Here is a 19,145-nt window from a genome sequence, read left to right on the forward strand (position 1 = left end):
CCACATTCCTCTTGAAAATCAGCTCCAGAAGGCCAGAGCCACAGAGTCAGATATCTAGCTGCAATCTCACTCCTCGGTACCACTTTACTGTTGCAGTGCGGTTCGCATTGCTAATAGAAATCACCCAATCAACAGCAGCTTGTGGGAAAAAGAGGTGTATTTTGGCTTACAGGCTTGAGGGGAAGCTCAGGATGGCAGGGGGAAATGATGGCATGAGCAGAGGGTAGACATCACCCCCTGACCACCATAAGGTGGACAATAGCAACAGGAGAGTGTGCCACACACTGGCATGGGGAAACTGACTGTAACTCCCATAAGCCCGCCCCCAACAATACACTCCCTCCAGGAGGCCTTAATTCCCAATCTCCATCAGCTGGGAACCTAGCATTCAGAACACCTAAATTTATGGGGGACACCTGAATCAAACCACCACAGAGGATAGCCTTGAAGTCAAGGCTGGCCTGAGACTACATAGTGAATTCCAGGTCAGCATGGGGGAGAGCGAGCCCCTACCTGGAAAAACCAACTGAAAAAAAAAAAACAAAAAAACTAGTTAAGTAAGCTACACCTTCAAGGAGCTTGTAAGAACAACTTGCTCTTAGCAGTTCAGCTGATGAGAGGAAAACTCTAAGGAGTTCTTAGAATATCCTTTTTTTTTTCTTTTGGCTTTAGAGGTAGGGTCTCACTGTAGCTCATTACTCTGAGAACAGTGTCCCACCTCTCCCCTGCTGCCTGCCCCCTCCCATGCTAGAAATTGGATAAGAACAGTTTAAGAAAATCTTTTTGTGTTAGATTTGTTCAACTCTGAATGGACTGTCGTTTGTATCTTGCCCCCTACCATAGTTTTCTCAGAGGCTTTAAATATAAATTTGTTACTGTTTTTGGAGGTAGAGTCTCACTCTAGTCTAGGTTGACCTCGAACTCAGCAGTCCTCCTACCTCAGCCTGAGATTAAAGATGTGCACTACCATGCCTAGCTTAAATATAAATTTCTAGGTGAAAATACAGTTTTCTCCCTTGACTGCTCATATCCAACCTGTTGCACCAGTTTGGGTGTGGTGGCAGGAACTAATTTGTGTTTTGGCAGATAAGCTCTGCACACCGAAAAGGTGTTTAGTTTAAGCAGGGTCATATATTTTTAGATATTCCCAATTGGTTAATAATCTCTCAGAGAAAATTATTTTCTACTTGATGCAGACATGAGGACTTTGGAAGCCTGTTATTTAAAAACAAAGCAAAATGACTTCTAGGATTTTTGCTGACCACTTCATCTGCATTAGCTTTATAGCTAACTTTTTAGAGGGGAAACAGATTGTTTCTTCTGTTCATTTCAGTATCTAGTTTGTCATTCATTGTCTTCTTGTAAAACCACTTTGTTCACTGAGGTCAAATTTACAGCTAATCTTCACAGGCTTCATAGGAAAGGAACATTTCTGGGTTTAAACTATAAGTATAATACGAGCAGTTTCAGGTTTCTTAGTTTACTGTTTAAAATATGAAATAGCTCCTTCTAAGTACTTAAAAAAATGTTTTTTTTTTTTTTTTTTTTGAGGCAGGGTTTTACGCTAGCCCAGTTTGACTATGTAGCCCAAGCTGGCCTGAAACTCATGGTGATCTTCCTTTCTCAGCCTCCCCAGAACTGGGATTAAAGGGATGCACCTCCACACTTGGCCCAGATAATGAAACAAAGGTTTCTTGTTATAAAGGGAACCTTGTTATAAGTGGCTGCAATTTGGTTCTGCATGTATTCCATATTTATCTGGATCTACCTAATGTATAACATTTAATCTGGCAATAGTTTTTACAGATCATGTTCCAACTTAGTATATTAGAAATTAGTTAGAGCAGAGTCACACTGTAGGTTTTTTTTTTGTTGTTGTTGGTTTTTTGAGGTAGGATTTCACTGTAGCTCAGGCTGACCTGGAATTAACTATGTAGTGTCAGGGTGGCCTCAAACTCATGGCGATACTCCTACCTCTGCCTCCCAAGTGCTGGGATTAAAGGTGTGTGTCACCACACCCGGCTTAATTTTTCCTTTCTTTGAGATATGGTCTCATTGTAGCCCAGGCTGACCTGGAACTTACTCTGTACTGGAGTTCCAGGCTGGCCTCAACTCTCAGTGATCTCATCTCTGCCTTCCAATTACTGGGATTAAAGGCCTGCTCAACCACTCCCAGCTCCAGGATTTTATTTAAATCTAACTTTGAGAATACATTTACTCAAGGAAAAGACATCTGTTCTCTGTGTTTCTCCACAAGAAAACTGTATGGCTCTGAACCAGAATAAAAAGAAACGTATTTATGAAACCAGACAGACACTAATAAAATCAGCAGAATCACCACTAGAAGGCATCAAAAACTTGGCAAATGCCTGTGAAGCCTGAGGACCCCAGTTCAAGGCTCGATTCCCCAGGACCCACATTAGCCAGATGCATAAGGGGGCGCACGCGTCTGGAGTTCGTTTGCAGTGGCTGGAGGCCCTGGCGCGCCCATTCTCTCTCTCTCTGTCTATTTGCCTCTCTCTCTCTCTCTCTCTTTCTGTCAATCTCAAATAAATAAATAAAAATGAACAAAAGAAAATTAAAAAAAAAAAAAAAAAACTTGGCAAAACCAAAACTCAGTGTTCAGTGGTCCATGGTCTTCACTGGGTTGTTTATGATTTCTCGGAGATCTTTAGAAATGTTAAAGTGGAAAAGTGGTTAGAGGCCAATTTGTGCACTAAGAGAAAAAGCTTTATTATCAAGCACAGATATTTCAGCATAGATTCTAAGCAGGTGCTCAGGGATGGAGAAACAAAGTTATGTCCTTTACAGCCAAAAGATCATGAGATTTATTTTATAATAGATAAGCCAAATCTTTGAGTGTTTTTGATTGGCTGGTGACACCTGGATTTATGATTTATTGTTGGTAAGAACAGTCCTGGCTGTAGATGATGTGCAAGCGTGCATGTGATATGAAATATGACATTTAGCTATCTCTGTTTTTATGTGGTAAGTAAGTATGAGTTAGGACTAGGTCACCTAGTCAGATCTGCACTGTGTCAGCAGCTAGCTGGCCAATCTATGTTTATCAGAGTATGTACTAGTTGTTTAGCTATGAGGATGTGTTTGTTGAAGAGGCCTGGGTATAATTCTGTAGCTCTAGAGGTACACTCCTCCACCCCCTTCCTTCAGAAGGAAATAAGACACATGCTAATGTTTGTAAACCATGAATTTAAGGTGATAAAGTAAATATAATCTAGTAAATATGAGGTCTCTATATATAGGCATATATATGTATCTATGTAGGTATATATATAGCCTAGGCATATGTATAATCTACACAAAGGTTAATTTGTTAATGTCATTATATAAAATAGATATCACTATTGAATGCAAAATCTGTATTTAAAAGCAATTTCTTTCTTTTTTTTTTGAGGGTCTCATGTATCTCAGGCTGGTTTCAAACTTGTTATGTAGTCAAGGATGACCTTGAACTTCTGGTCCTCCATCTCTTGAGCTCTAGGATTTATAAGAGTGTACTACCACACCATTTTTTTTTGGCAATTTTTTTTATGAGAGAGAGAGAATATGAATGAATTGGAATGCGGGTCTCTAGCCACTGCAGTTGAATTCCAGTTGTGTGTGTTACCATGTGCACATATGTGACCTTGCACGCTTGTGTCACCTTGTATGTCTCATGTGGGACCTGGGTCCTTAGGCCTTATAGGCAAGTACCTTAACTGCCAAGCCATCTCTCTGGCCCCACCACACCAATTTTATATGGTGCTGGGGATGGAACTCAAGATTTGTGTATGCTAGGCAAGCACTCTACCAGCTGAGTCACACCCCAACCCCTGAAGTAACATTCTTAGGTGTGAAACTTTGTATGGTGCTTCTATTTTGAGCAATAATAATTAAAACACATATATACAAAAGTTACGTCCAGGTTTTCCATAGACTTGAATTTATTTATTTTGAGGCAAGTCCACTAGGCTGCCTTTATTTAAAATTTTTTTGGTTCATTTTTTATTTATTTATTTGAAAGTGACAGATACAGAGATAAAGGCAGATAGGAGAGAGAGAGAGAGAGAGAGAGAGAATGGGCATGCCAGGGCCTCCAGCCACTGCAAATGAACTCCAGACATGTGTGTCCCCTTGTGCATCTGGTTAATGTGGGTCTTAAGGAATTGAGCCTCAAACTGAGGCCCTTAGGCTCCACAGGCAAGCACTTAACCGCTAAGCCATCTCTCCAGCCCTAGGCTGCCTTTGTTTCTGAGAGAGAGAGAGAGAATTGGTGTGCCAGGGCCTCCAGCCACTGCAGTCAAACTCCAGACATGTGTGCTCCCCCTTGTGTGCACATGGGATCTTGCATGCTTGCATCACTGTGGGGCTGGCTTATGTGGGACCTGAAGAATCGAACATGAGTCCTTAAGTTTCACAAGCAAATGCCTTAGCAGCTAAGCCATTTCTCCACCCTAGACTTAAATTTTTAAAAAATTATTATAATATTTTTTTTTGAGGTAGGGTCTCGCTCTAGCTCAGGCTGACCTGGGATCCATTATGCAGTTTCAGGGTGGCCTTGAACTCATGGTGATCCTCCTATCTCTCTCTCCTGAGTGCTGGGATGAAAGCATGTGCCACCAAGCCCGGTCTAAAAAATTATTTTAAAGACAGACAGAGATAGAGACAGAAAGATAGAATGGACATGCCAGGGCCTCTAACTGCTGCAAATGAACTCCAGATGCATGTGCCACTTTGTGCATGGGCACCGGGGAGTTGATCTTGAGTCGTTTGGCTTTGCAGGCAAGGGCCTTAACTGCTAAGTCATCTCTTCAGCCCCATAGACTTAAATTTTATCTTCACTTCGTATTGGGAGTTGAAGGGAAAGGTTGGTTTTTGAAATAGAAAGGTCTGAGCTTCTGTTGTGTTCTAATGATCAGGAATGGTGCACATGAGTAGACTTTTTAAAAACACTGGGCCATCTTTGCTGGAATTCATCTAGAAATGTAATACTTCAATATTGTTTTACACCAGCATATAAGTTCAAAGAACATGCAGAGGAGTTTATTTTGTTAAAAACAAGTCTTTGTAACCTTTGAGGTACAGAAACAGTATTATAAAATCTTTTCTTTTAATGAAGCAAGAGAAAAAGAAATGTCTGATTCTTTTTTTCTTCCCCTCTCTTACTCTTCCCCTCTCTTACTCTTTTCCCCCTCCCTTATTCTTTTTCCCCTCCCTTGTTTTCAAGCAGTCTCATTTCAGTCAACAGTGTAGTTGGAATGCAACTCCAATCTGGAGGAGGAAGATTTTTGGCAAGGAAATACTGAGCAATTGGGAACTTTATTCAGATTAAGCATAGACAACCATTCATTATGAGTACAACTCCATAATAACAACAGAGCATTCTGCTGCTGTAGCTGGACATTATTCTGGCATGGTGTGTTGTTGCATATATGTAACTCCTCTCCAATTAGGAAGTGAAATGCTTAGTCAGGTGTGGTGGCACACGCCTTTAATCTCAGCACATGGGAGGTAGAGGTAGGAGGATTGCCAAGAGTTCAAGGCCACCCTGAGATTACATAGTGAATTCCAGGTCAGCTTGGGCTAGAGTGAGACCCTACTTCAGAAAACAAAGCAAAACAAAACAAAAGAAATGCTTGATTTAACAGAAAGTATTGATATTTATTTCCATCTATTTTTGTGTGAATGTTTCTCTCCAGTTAGTGCCTCAAATGAAATACACTAAATGGCTTTCTTTTTTGCAAAATTTAAAAACTTTTTTTTTTTTTTTCTTCCAAGGTAGGGTTTCACTCTAGCTCAGGCTGACCTGGAATTCACTATGTAGTCTCAGAGTGGCCTTGAACTCATGGCAGTCCTCTTACCTCTGCCTCCCTAGTGCTGAGATTAAAGGTATGCTTAACCACATCCAGCATTTTTTTTTTCTTTGTTTTTCGAGGTAAGGTCTCACTCTAGCCCTGGCTGACTTGGAATTCACTATGAGTCTCAGGGTGGCCTCGAACTCATAGTAGTCCTCCTACCTCTGCCTCCCGAGTGCTAGGATCAAAGGTGTGTGTTACCATGCCTAGCTAAAAACATTTCTTGAAAAAAACAACAAAAAGTATTTGTGGTTAACTGTGGTAGCATACATCTATAATCCCAGCACTCAGGAGTTTAAGGCAGGAATTTAAGGGCATCATGGACTATAAAGACTGCCCCTCTGGAAGATGTTTATGACATTACATTTGAATTATACCTGACTTGTGAACTCTGAGGGCAAAGGGCCTTGTCTTATCTTTATATCTGCAGAACTCACCATAGCACTTGATACAAAGTGGGTACTCAGGAAATGCAGGATGAATGAGATATGAATTGCTCCATTCTCATTAAGAATCTTGAGATTACTATACAGATGTTCCTATAAAGAGTCATTATCAGTATGTTAATTATATTAGCTAATTTTCTCATGTCACAAGAATGCCTAACAATTTAAATAGAGGAAGAATTCAGCCAGGTGTGGTGGAACACACCTTTAATCCCAGCACTTGGGAGGCATAGGTAGGAGGATTACTGTGACTGTGACTACAGAGTGAGTTCCAGGTCAGCCTGGGCTACAATGAGACCCTACCTTAAAAGAGACAGAGAGAGAAAGTAGGAGGAAGGGAGCAAGCAAGGTTAAAGGTTTTAATTTGGATTTGTATGTGTTATATGTATGCTGATGGAATCAAGTTTATATTTCAGCTGTGGCCTGAGGTTTCATTTCATTTACTATCTTAAGTAGAAAATTATTTCATCCTTCAAATAGATAAGACAACCTGAATTAATGTATCTTCCCCTTACCTTCCCAATGGGAGATGGGAATTGGGGCCTGATTAAAATATCAGATTTATAGACTCTTCTTGCATACAGCTGATACTAGGGGTCCTTGTTGAAAGGTCAGTCATTGATCCTCAGCTGTCTTGTTTCCTCAAGTGCATTGAGAGTTTATGATGATATTTAATACCTTATCTAATTAGGGTTTAATTATCCATTACTGTTTTTTTGGTGTTTTAAAATGAAGCAACACAGTGTTACTATTTTATTTTAATGCTTCCTATGTTTTTGTTTCCTTTACAGTACTCTGTGCAAAAAACTTGGTGAAAAAGGATTTTTTCCGTAAGTATATTGATTTTAATATAAATCTTGTATATCCTGTGTATTATTTTTAGATGACATTTTCAGAATTGTCTGGTTTAGGGACTCAGAAATATACTATGTTATTTTACAAATGCTTTGTTTCAGAGCCATTTGGCCTCTTTTTTTTTTTTTTTTTTTTAGGAGATTTTATGCCTTTTAGCTTTAGCCCCTTCCTCTTTATCCACTCCTCCAACCTACTTAAGTGAGTGCTTGTTTCTGTAGGTGCATAAATGCAGATGTCTAGATTTCTAGAAAAGGTTTAAGAAAAATATCTCATCTTTTTTTTTTCCTTTTTGAAAATTTTATGGGAAAAATTATCCATGTGTTCAGGATTCATTGGAAGGTAGAAAAGTCATTAGTCTTCTTGGAATTTCCAGAGTTGTAGGAAAGAAACTTCTTCCAAACTCCAAAGCAAATGCTTGGTTACCATATCTGCAGTCTGCCAATTGGATGTGATTTTTATTATTATTTTTCCTTCAGGAAAGGTCTTGCTGTGTTGCTTAAGTTGGCCTCAAACTTTGTAGCCCATGTTGGCCTGGAACTTGAAATTTCCCTGCCATTGCCTTCTGGATAATGGGATTATAGGCATGAACCGCCATTGCCCAGCAGTTGTGGAATTCTTTTAATAAACATTTATTTATTTGAGAAAGCAAGAGAAAGAGGTAGGCTGAAAGAGAGAATGGACAAGCCAGGGCTTCTAGCCACTGCAAACAAACTCCAGACATATGTGCCACCTTGTGCATCTGACTTATGTGGATACTGGGGAATCAAACCTGGGTCCTTAGGTTTTGCAGGCAAGCGCCTTAACTGCTTGCTCCGGAATTTTTTATGACATTATTTTGGATTATGTTCTGTAAGGGGATTGGAGAATAATTTTCTTATGTGTTAAAAATCTTAACCTGGAAACTCTACTTCAAAAACAAAACAAAAAAATCTTAACCTGGGACTGGAGAGCTGGATTAACAGTTAAAGTGCTTGCCTGTGAAGCCTTAAGTTTGACTCCCCAGAACCTACATAAGCCAAGATGCACATGGTGGTGCATGCATCTGGAGTTCATCTGCAGTGGCTAGAGGCTCTGTCACACCCATTCTTTGTCTTTAGTAACTAACTAACTAAATTCTTTCTTTCTTTTTTTTTTTTTTTGGTTTTTCGAGGTGGGGGTCTCACTCTAGCCCAGGCTGACCTGGAATTCACTATGTAGTCTCAGGGTGGCCTTGAACTCATGTGATCCTCCTAACTCCTCCCGAGTGCCAGGATTAAAGGTGTGCACCAGCATGCCAGCTTAAATAAATAAATTCTTTAACCTGGAGATGAGGAAATGGCCCAGGTAGTAAAGTGCTGTCATGCAAGTATGAAGAACTGAATTTGGATCCTCAGCACTCACATAAGAGCCAGGTGTGGTGGCATGTGTTCCCAATTCCACTTCTGGGGAGGTCCACAAATGCACCTGTACACACGTGCACATGTGCCCACTTGTATACTCCTATGCATGCACACCACACATATGTACATGTACAGAAAAATCATTTCAACCTTGTAGTCTCTGTGCCCTTCTCCCCCTCTTTCACTGTATTCATTTTTTGTTGCTTTGAGACAGTCTCATGTAGCCTAAGGTGGACTCAAACTCATTATGTAGCCCAGGCTGACCATGAACTCTTGTTCCTCTTGCCACCCCTTCCCAAGTGCTGGGATTACTGTATGCACCACTGTGCCTAGATCACCTTGTAGTTTCATTGTTTACACTAACTTAAAATTATAATTTCTAATAAAAACTCAGAGACCAAAATAAAAAGATTCATTAGATTTTAATATTGATTAAGTTCTGCCACCCATCAAAAACATGCTGTGGGGCTGGAGAGATGACTTAGCGGTTATGGCGCTACTCTCCAGATCCCATGTTAGCCAGATGGACAAAGGTGAGGCAAGTGCAAGGTTGCACATGCCCACTAGGTGGCGCAAGCATCTGGAGTTGATTGCTGTGTCTGAGGCACTAGTGGGCCAATTGTTTCTGTCTCTCTAAAAAAAAAAAATAAAGATTAAAAAAATGCTATATTCACTGTATAATGTAACATTGGTTGATTTTCAGGGAATTAATTAAAATGTATAATAAGCCCTTGATGTATTTTAAAATCATGCTTAATTAATTCTGTTAACTTGCCATCATTTTAATGTAGAGTCTAAGATTTAAGAGTAACATCATTTATAAAAAACTACATAGTTATAAGTTAGTGTGATATTTTTGTGTCTGTATGGAAAAATTTTAAATAAGAGATAATTGGAATAGAGGAAGAAAGTTGGAAGAAGTCTTCAGTTTGTACCACGTACCTTCACACTAGGGGCAAGCCTTATGGCCATAGAACTTCTCAGTTTTCCACGAGGATGCCAATTTATAGTCCGTTTTAGGCATTGCTCAACTACTTGCCATTTTCTTGTTGCTAGTGACCTAAAGGCTAAGTCATACACATCTTAAAAAAAAACATTTTTATTGACAAGTTGCATCAATATAGACAATATCCATGATCATAATCCTCTCCCACCATTCTACTTTTCTCCCTTTCAAAATTCCCCCTCCATTAAACCCTTTTTTTTTGGGGGGGGGTTTCCAAGGTAGGTTCTCACCTGGATTTCTATGTAGTCTCAGGGTGGCCTTTAACTCCAGGCAGTCCTTCTGTTTCTGCCTCACCAGTGTTGGGATTAAAGACTTGTGTCACTGTGCTTGAATTTCTTTTTTTTTTTTTTTTTTTTTGTCCCCCAACTAGACTGTCTTTTATTTTAATCTTACCATTTCTTTTTCCTCCTATTACGCAGGTCTTGTATAGCTAGCACCAATCACTATGAGGTCATGAATACCAAGGCCACTAGGTATCTGGAAGACAGTATTGTAAGCAGTATTCCATGTCTTTTGGCTCTTACATTCTTTCTGCCACCTTCTCTGCAATGGTCCCTGCCCTGGTTCTTGGAAGGTGTGGTAGAAATGTCTCAGAGCTGAACATTACTGATTAAGACTGTTGACTGCTTCTCATTTCCTTGTATATGTGTGTGTGGTGTGCATGTGTTGTATGTATGTTCATATGTGTGTGGGTGTATGTATGCATGGATATACAGGTTGACTTTAGGTGTTCTACCTGATTGCTGTCCACCCTTTTTTTTTTTTTTTTTTTTTGAGACAGTGACTCTAACTGAACCTAGAGGTCGCCAATTGGGCTAGACAAGCTAGCCATCAAGCCCCAAGGATCTTTTTCTGTCTATCTCCCCAGCACTGGGAACACAAGTATACCTGTTATGTTTGGCATTTTACATGGGTGCTGGGAAACTGATCATACGCCCTCAGGGTTGTGCTGTAAGGGCTTTACTCACTGACTCCTCTTCATAATCTCTTCTCCCTTTTAAAAATCCTTTTAAAAATCAAGGTTGATCTAATACAGGTTTTATCTTAATGGATCTGCAAAGTGGCAGACACTTTGTGGTGGAGACAAGGAAAGCAAGAAGCACTTAGAAGAAGATAATATTCAGTTTTCTTTCCCAACCTTCTTTTTTTTTGGTGGGGGGGTATATGTGGTAGGTGATGTGGTGTGTATGTGGCATATCACATATGTGTACAAATGAGTGTATATGGAGACCAGAGGAGAATATTGGGTGTCCTTCCCTTATTGCTCATCTGTTCATTTCCTTAAAACTGGGGTCTTGTAGCTGGGCATGGCAGCACACATCTTAAATCCCAGCACTTGGGAGGCAGAGGTAGGAGGATCACCATGAGTTCAAGGCCAGCCTGAGATTACATAGTGAATTCCAGGTCAGCCTGAGCTATAGTGAGACCCTGCTTTGAAAAAATAAAAATAAAATAACTGGGGTCTCATGCTGAGGAGAAATAATAGTGTGTTCGGCACTGAAATATCTCTATCACACCTTCCAAAGCTCAGGGTCCATTGCGGAAGAGGGGATGGGAAGAATGCAAGAGCCAAAAGAAGGGTAGAACTGCTTACAATGCAGTCTTCCAGACACAGAATGGCCTTGTTATCCATAATCTCACTATGCCTGGAACTGCCTACACAGGACCTTCACAATAGGAAGAAAAGATGATGACATCAGAATAAAAGGGAGACTAAATTAAGAGGGGAAGGGATATGATGGAGAGTGGATTTATGAAGGAGAAAGTGAGAGAGGAGAGAGAATTATCATTGTTGTCTATAATTATGGAAATTGTCAATAAAGTTTTTTTTTTTTAAAGAAACTGGGATCTTGGTGCTAAAGGGATGGCTTAGTGGTTAAGGCACTTGCCTGAGAAGCCTAAGAACCCAAGTTCAACTCCCTAGAACCCATGTAAGCCAGATGTACAAAGTGATACATGTGCACAAATTGTGTCTGGAGTTGGATTGCAGTGGCTAGAGGCCCTGGCATGCCAATTCTTTCTCTCTCATAAAACAAAGCAAAATAAACAATAAACAATAACAACAACAACAACAAGAATAACATGGGTCTTGTTCAACCCAGAGGTGCTGTTGGTCAGTGAGCTCCAGCAAGTCTGTCTTGGCCCCTTCCCCAGGCTGGGGATACAGTTGTGTGTTGTCATGCCTAGCTTTTTATGTGGGTTCTGGGGAGTCAAACTCAGCGATCTCCAAGCCCAAGAGGTCCATATGATTGGCAGTTGTCTTACTTGCTGAACCATCTGTCCTGGTCCCAGTTTTTTAAGCTTAATTTGTATCTGTTTTCAAGTTTGTTGACCTTTAAAAACTAGTTATTTCCCCCTTTCCTTAAGATTTCAGGGGCTGGAGAGATGGCTTTGCAGTTAAGGCATTTGCCTGAAAAGCCAAAAGATCGCAGTTCCATTCTCTGGGACCCACGTAAGCCAGCTGCACAAGGGGCACATGTATCTGGAGTTCATTTGCAGTGGCTGGAGGCCCTAGTGCACCCATTCTCTCTCTTTGCTTCTTTCTCTCTCTCAAATAAATAAATAAATAAAAATTTCTATAGGAGGGCTGGAGGCATGGCTTAGTGATTAAGGTGCTTGCCTGGTTAAGTTCCCTAGGACCCATGTAAGCCAGATGCACAAAGTGGCACATGTGTCTGGAGTTCATTTGCAGTGGCTGGAGGCCCTGGTGCACCCATTCTCTCTCTCTGCTTCTTTCTCTCTCTCAAATAAATAAATAAATAAAAATTTCTATAGGAGGGCTGGAGACATGGCTTAGTGATCAAGGTGCTTGCCTGGTTCAGTTCACCAGGACCCATGTAAGCCAGATGGCACAAAGTGGCACATGTGTCTGGAGTTCATTTGCAGTGGCTAGAGGCCCTGGCATGCCCATTCTCTTATCTGCCTGTCTTTCTCTCTCTCTCATAAATAAATAAATACAAATTTCAGCAGGAAAAATTTCAATCATGAAACAAAAAGAATTGTAAGGTGAACACCAACCATGTAGATTGTATACTTAGTTTTATCAACCTACCTAACCATTTATTCATTGTTTGTGTTTTCTTTACATTGGGATCCTTCCTTTCTGGTTTTTTTTTTTTTTTTTTTCTTCAAGGTAGGGTCTCACTCTAGCCCAGGCTGACCTGGAATTCACTATGCATTCTGGGGATGGCCTCAAACTCTCAACGATCCTCCTACCTCTGCTTCCTGAGTGCTGGGATTAAAAGTGTTTAGCCAGGCATGGTAGTGCATGCCTTTAATCCCAGCACTGGGGAAGCAGAGGTAGGAGGATAGTTGAGAGTTTGAGGCCATCTCCAGAATGCATAGTGAATTCCAGGTCAGTGTGGGCTAGAGTGAGATCCTACCTCAAAAATAAATAAATAAATAATAAAAGAGTGTACACCACCATACCTGGCATATTTTCTCTTTATTTTCCAATTTTTTTTATTAACAACTTCCATGATTATAAACAATATCCCATGGTAGTGCCCTCCCTCCCTCACTTTCCCCTTTGAAACTCCATTTTCCATCATATCCCCTTCCCCTCTCAATCAGTCTCTCTTTTATTTTGATGTCATGGTCTTTTCCTCCCATTATGATGGTCTTGTACAGGTAGTGTCAGGCACTGTGAGGTCATGGATATCCAGCCATTTTGTGTCTGGAGGGAGCATGTTGTAAGGAGTCTACCCTTCCTTTGACTCTTACATTCTTTCTGCCACCTCTTCCATAATAGACCCTGAGCCTTGGAAGGTGTGGTAGAGATATTGCAGTGCTGAGCACTCCTGTCACTTCTTTCCAGCACCATGATGCTTTCTGAGTCATTCCACGGTCACTGTCATCTGAAAAGAGAAGATTCTCTGCCCAAAGTGAGAGTAGCATTAATATAAGGGTGTGGACATTAAAAGAAGTGCTTACTGGGCAGGTGTGATAAGCATAATATATACATTTAGCCAGACAGCAGCAGATGTTAATACCCCTAGGGCTCATGACTACCCCTGTTTTAAGTTTTCAGTATCAGGGATGTATTCCCTCCCATGGAGCGGGCCTCTAGTCCAATTAGAGGGCACTTGGTTTCCACCATGACAGACATACCACTATTGCACCCATTGGCTCATTTGGCCTGGTTGTCCAAATATAGGGCTTGCAGTGTCCACTGTTGAATTTTTTCACTGGTGTTTTCTCTCTCTCCCATTAACTGCATGCAGAATGGCTTCTCCCAGCTTTCTGTCAGCTGGTCTACATGGAGGAGGTTATCAGCTCAGTTCCAGCAGGATTTCTCAGTGACCTTGCAGCCCAAATGTATGGAGTCTTCAGCAGTAGGGTCTTACCATCTATTCTTGGTGGGAAACCAAGGGCCTTGGCAATGACCTATAATGTTTTTGAGGGCATCAGAGATCTCCCTCGCCAACAACTCACTAGAAGGTATCCCATCCCTGGCACTCAAAATTTTCTAGCAACAATCTACAGCTCCTGAGTGTTCAATTGTCCAAAAAAGTAGGTTTCCATATGATTTATATATATCCTCTTAGATTTTGATTAGCCCTCCCTCCATCTTTACTTTACTCAATCTCTTCCCCTGACCTCACTTGGGCCTTTTCACCCCCATTAATCTATTTTTCTGCTTATATGTATACAATACTGTCCTATTAAGTACCCCCTTCCCTTACTTTCTCTTCCCTTTATATCTCTTTCCTAGCTTACTGTCCTTTGCTACTGAATTTTCTTCCTACTCACAAAAAAGTCCAGTCATCTGTAGCTGGGATCCACATATGAGAGAGAACACTTACGGAGCCAGGCATTGTGGCTCCCAGCACTCGAGAGGCAGAGGTAGTAGGATCACCATGAGTTTGAGGCCACCCTGAGACTACATAGTCAATTCCAGGTCAGCCTAGGCTGGAGTGAGACCCTATCTTGAACCTCCCCCCCTCCAAAAAAAAAAAAAAAAAAGAGTGTGCGCCACCACGTCTGGCATATTTTTCTTTCTTTAATGCTACCTTTTCTTTTTTTCCAGGCAGGGTATTGCTTTAGCCCTGGCTGACTTATAATTCACTGTGTAGTCTCAGGCTGGCCTCAAGCTTATAGCAATCCTCCTGCCTCTGCCTCCTGAGTGCTGGGATTAAGGGCATGCACCACCACACTGGGCAATGCTATCTTTATTTATTTATTTATTTGATTATGTCATTTGGGTGTAGGTGGCTGTTGTAGTTATATTACTTTCATGTTGCTGGGACAAAACAGTTGATCAAAAGGACTGGGGCTGGAGAGATGGCCTAGCAGTTAAGGCACTTGCCTGCAAAGTCAAAGAACCCAGTTTCAATTTCCCAGTACCCATGTAAGCCAAATGCACAAGGTGGTACATGTGTCTGAACTTCATTTGCAGTGGCTGATGGCCCTGGCATGCCCAATCTGTCTCTCTGCCTTTCTTTCTCTTTCTCCAAAACACACACACACACACACACACACACACACCATTCTGTCTCTCTGCCTTTCTATTTCTCCAAAACACACATACACACACACACACACACACACCCCACACCCCACCCCTGATAGGAGGAAAGGGATTATTTTGGCTTGCATTCTTAAGAGGAAGCTTCAGGATGGCTGGAAAAGATGGTAGGGCATAGGCTGGACATCACATCTTGCCACAGCAGGTGGAAAACAGTAGCAAGAAAGTAAACTGAACTCTTGCAAGGGAAAGGTGGGCTATGACATCATCAAAGCCCACCTCAAGCAAAATATTTCCTCCAGCAAGGCTCTACCTCCTAAATTGCCACCAGTTGGGAGCCAGTTATTCAGAATACATGAGTTTAAGCCCAGTGTGATGGTGCACACCTTTAATTCTAGCTCTCTGGAGGCAGAGGTAGGAGGATCCCTGTGAGTTCCAGGCCAGCCTGGGACTACAGAGTGAGTTCTAGGTCAGCGTGGCCTAGTGAGAGAGCCTACTTCAAATACCAAAACAAAAATTAAATAAATAAAAAAAAAAAACAAAATCTGTGAGTTTTTGGGTGGACATATGATTCAACCACTACTGTGGCTCATATCTATAATCCCAGCATTTGGGAGGCAGAGACATGAAGCCAGTTTGGGGCACAGAGTGAGTGCTAGACCAGCTTGAGCTATAGGGTAAGACCCTGTCTCCTACCCCCGCCCCCAGAAGTGGTGGGAGGCAGAGGAAAGACTTGGTGCTCGGTTGCAAAGTCTGTTACCCTGGATTTGGTTTCCATGCCACCCTCAGAAAGCTGGACAGGCTTTTTTTTTTTCCAACAGCAAGAGACCCTGGAGCACCCATACACACAGGCAAATAAATAAAATTAAAACAATTATAGGGCTGGAAAGATGGTTTAGTTGTTAAGTACTTGCCTGTGAAACCTGAGGGCCCAGATTCGATTCCAGTACCCACGTAAGCCAGATGCATAAGGTAGTACATGTGTATGGAGTTCATTTGCAGTGGTTGAAAGCTTAGGTGTGTCCATTCTCTCTCTCAAGTATATAAAAAATTATGTGTAAGTTAATGTATTCAGTATTTTGTTTGCATCAGAGAGAGAGCATGGATGAAAAGGAGAATATATAAATATGAGCGAGAGAATACACCAGGACCTCTTGCCGCTGCAAACGAACTCCAGATGCACCTGTTTTGTGCACCTGTATTAATTAATTAATTAATTAATTTATTTATTTATTTATTTATGTTTTCAAGGTAGGATCTTGCTCTAGCCAGGCTGACCTGGAATTCATGTGTAGTGTCAGGGTGGCCTTGAACTCATGTAGGCAATCCTCCTATCTCTGCCTCCCAAGTACTGGGATTAAAGGTGTGCACCACCATACCTGGCTTCTGTTTATTTTATTTTATTTATTTGAGAGAGAGAGATGTCAGGGCCTTCAGCAGCTGCAGACCAACTCTACAGATGCATGCACCATTTTGTGCGTCTGGCTTACCATAGGTCCTGGGGAATTGGACCTGGGTCCTTTGGCCTTGCAGGCAAGTGCCCTAACTGCTAAGCCATCTCTCCAGCCCCTATGTACCTGGCTTTATGTCAGTGGTGGGGAATTGAAACTGGGTGGTCAGAATTTGCAAGCAAGTGCCTTTCACTGCTGAGCCATCTTTCTAGCTCATAGTATTTTTTTTCCCCTAAGGGATGCTTTCACTGTAGCCCAGGCTGACTTGAAACTCACTTTGTAGTCCTAGGCTGGCCTCAAACTCAGAATGCTCCTCCTATCTCTGCCTCTCAAGTGTTGGATTAAAGGCATGTACCCCTATGCCCAACAAGCCCCTATATATATTTTTTTGATTTTTCGAGGTAGGGTCTCACTCTAGCCTAGGCTGACCTGGAATTCACTATGGAGTCTCAGGGTGGCCTCGAACTCACGGTGATCCTCCTACCTCTACCTCCCACGTGCAGGGATTAAAGGCACGCACCACCATGCCTGCTTAAGCCGCAGTTTTTTTTATTTAAAGTATTATATAGTTCAAATTGGTGACTGAGAACCAAGATGTGTTTGTTGGATATTAACTCCATTCAGTCAAAAATAAAGCTTTGGAAAGGAACTCAGTTGGATGTGGGAAGATGGCTCAGTCATTAAGGATGCTTGCTTGCAAAGCCTGCCAGCCAGGTTCAGTTCCCCTGCCAGCATGTAAGCCAGATACAGAAAATGGAAAGTAACTCAGTTTTAAGTTTTCATCTCATTTTGCAGCTCACCAAGTATGCTTGTTTGGCCAGAGGTTCTTGTGTGTTGGCTGTACTGTGTGACTCAGACATGATGGAGAGAAATGAGAATTTTTGCACATCTGGATACACAGTAGCTACTTTCTATTTACCACTAGAGGTCTCACTGGCTTCAGAAAACTTGGCTTCTTTTGACCACATTAGATTAATTTGGCCCTCAAGTTAATTTTTTGTAGATTAATAGCACAATCAGGTTAAGTTGAAACATAGATATTTTTATGTGTTAAGATATAAATTTTATGATTTGTTTTGTTGTATTGCTTAACAGATAAAAAAGGAGACTGAGACTCAGACTTTCCTACTTATTTTTAGAAACTGTATTTAGAAGTTTGCATGGAACATTTTATTTATGTATTTCTTTATATATTTTTTTGAGGTAGGGTCTCATTCTAGCCCAGGCTGACCAGAAATTCACTATGTAGTCTCAGGGTGGCCTCGAACTCATGGCTATCCTCCTACCTCTGCCTCCCATGTGCTGGGATTAAAGGTGTGTGCCACCATGCCCAGTTTATTTTTTTTAATCCTTAATTTTTTAGTTAATACCAAAAGGGAAAGCTAAAGCTATTAGTTTGTTGATTTTGCATTTATACATTTGTTTATTTACAGAGTATGATCAGGAAAACAAGTTAGCATGTATTCTTTCTAGGATAAATATAGTTATTATTACTGAAGGAAGAAGTAAAAATATCCTCTATTGCAACATATTTACAAATATTCAAAAATAATATTATTTGATAGATTAGATATCCCAAACCAAGGTTTGTTTTGTGTGTGTGAATGTGGGGTTGTTTGAATTTCTAAGTAGGGTTTCAGTCTAGTTCAGGCTGACCTGGAATGTAGTCTTAGGGTGGCCTTGAACTCACAGTGATCCTTCTACCTCTACCTCTGAATGTTGGAATTAAAGGCATGTGCCACCACACTTGGTTTAGATGCAGAGTTTTAAAAAAATATATTTTTAATTTTATTTATTTGAGAGAAAGGAAGGGAAAGAATGGGTATGCCAGGGCCTCCAGTTATTGCTGACGAATTCTATACATATATGCCACCTTGTGTATTTGGCTTATGTGGGTACTGGGGAATTAAACCTGAGTCCTTAGGCTTCACAGGCAAGCACTTCAACTGCTAAGCCATCTCTCCAGTCCCAGATGCATTTTTTTAAGAGATAGAGAGAGGGAGGGGGGAGAGAGAATTGGCATGCCAGGGCCTCAGCTACTGAAGTTGAACTCCAGACACTTGCACCACCTAGTGGGCATGTGCAACCTTGCACTTGTCCAACCTTTGTGCATCCGGCCAATGTGGGATCTGGAGAGTAGAACATGGGTTCCTAGGCTTCACAGGCAGGCGTCTTAACTGCTAAGTTATCTCTGTAGCCCATGGATGCAAAATTTTTATATTCATCTGTTCATACCAGAATTTTGTTCTGGTACTAAAAATTATTATTTTTTCTCAATTAAAAAAAATTTTTTGTTCATTTTTATTTATTTATTTGAGAGTGACCAGAGAGGGAAAGAGGGAGGGGGGTTGGGGGAAGGAGAGAGAGAATGGGCATGCCAGGGCTTCCAGCCACTGCAAACAAACTCCAAACGCGTACTTCCCCTTGTGCATCTGGCTAATGTGGGTCCTGGGGAATCAAGCCTCGAACTGGGGTCCTTAGGCTTCGTAGGCAAGCGCTTAGCTGCTAAGCCATCTCTCCAGCCCTTTTTCTCAATTTTTATTAGCATTTTCCATGATTATAAAAAGTATCCCATGGTAATACCCTTCCCCCCTACTTTCCCCTTTGAAATTCCATTCTTCATCATATCCCCTCCCCATCTCAATCAATTTCTCTTTTATTTTGATGTCATGGTCTTTTCCTCCTG

At 41.2% G+C, this 19,145-nt stretch overlaps 1 protein-coding gene across 1 annotated transcript in view; it reads left to right on the forward strand.

Moving 5' to 3' along the window:
- The window catches only part of Smurf2 (SMAD specific E3 ubiquitin protein ligase 2), a 124,621-nt gene that overhangs the window by 32,411 nt on the left and 73,065 nt on the right, over window positions 1-19,145 (forward strand). The window contains exon 2 of the mRNA XM_004655119.3: window positions 7,093-7,131. Within this exon, the coding sequence (XP_004655176.1) occupies window positions 7,093-7,131 (39 nt within the window). The remainder of the gene's footprint in view (window positions 1-7,092; window positions 7,132-19,145) is intronic.

The sequence above is a fragment of the Jaculus jaculus genome, chromosome 9 (genome assembly GCF_020740685.1).
Source record: "Jaculus jaculus isolate mJacJac1 chromosome 9, mJacJac1.mat.Y.cur, whole genome shotgun sequence".
Classification (NCBI taxonomy): domain Eukaryota; kingdom Metazoa; phylum Chordata; class Mammalia; order Rodentia; family Dipodidae; genus Jaculus; species Jaculus jaculus.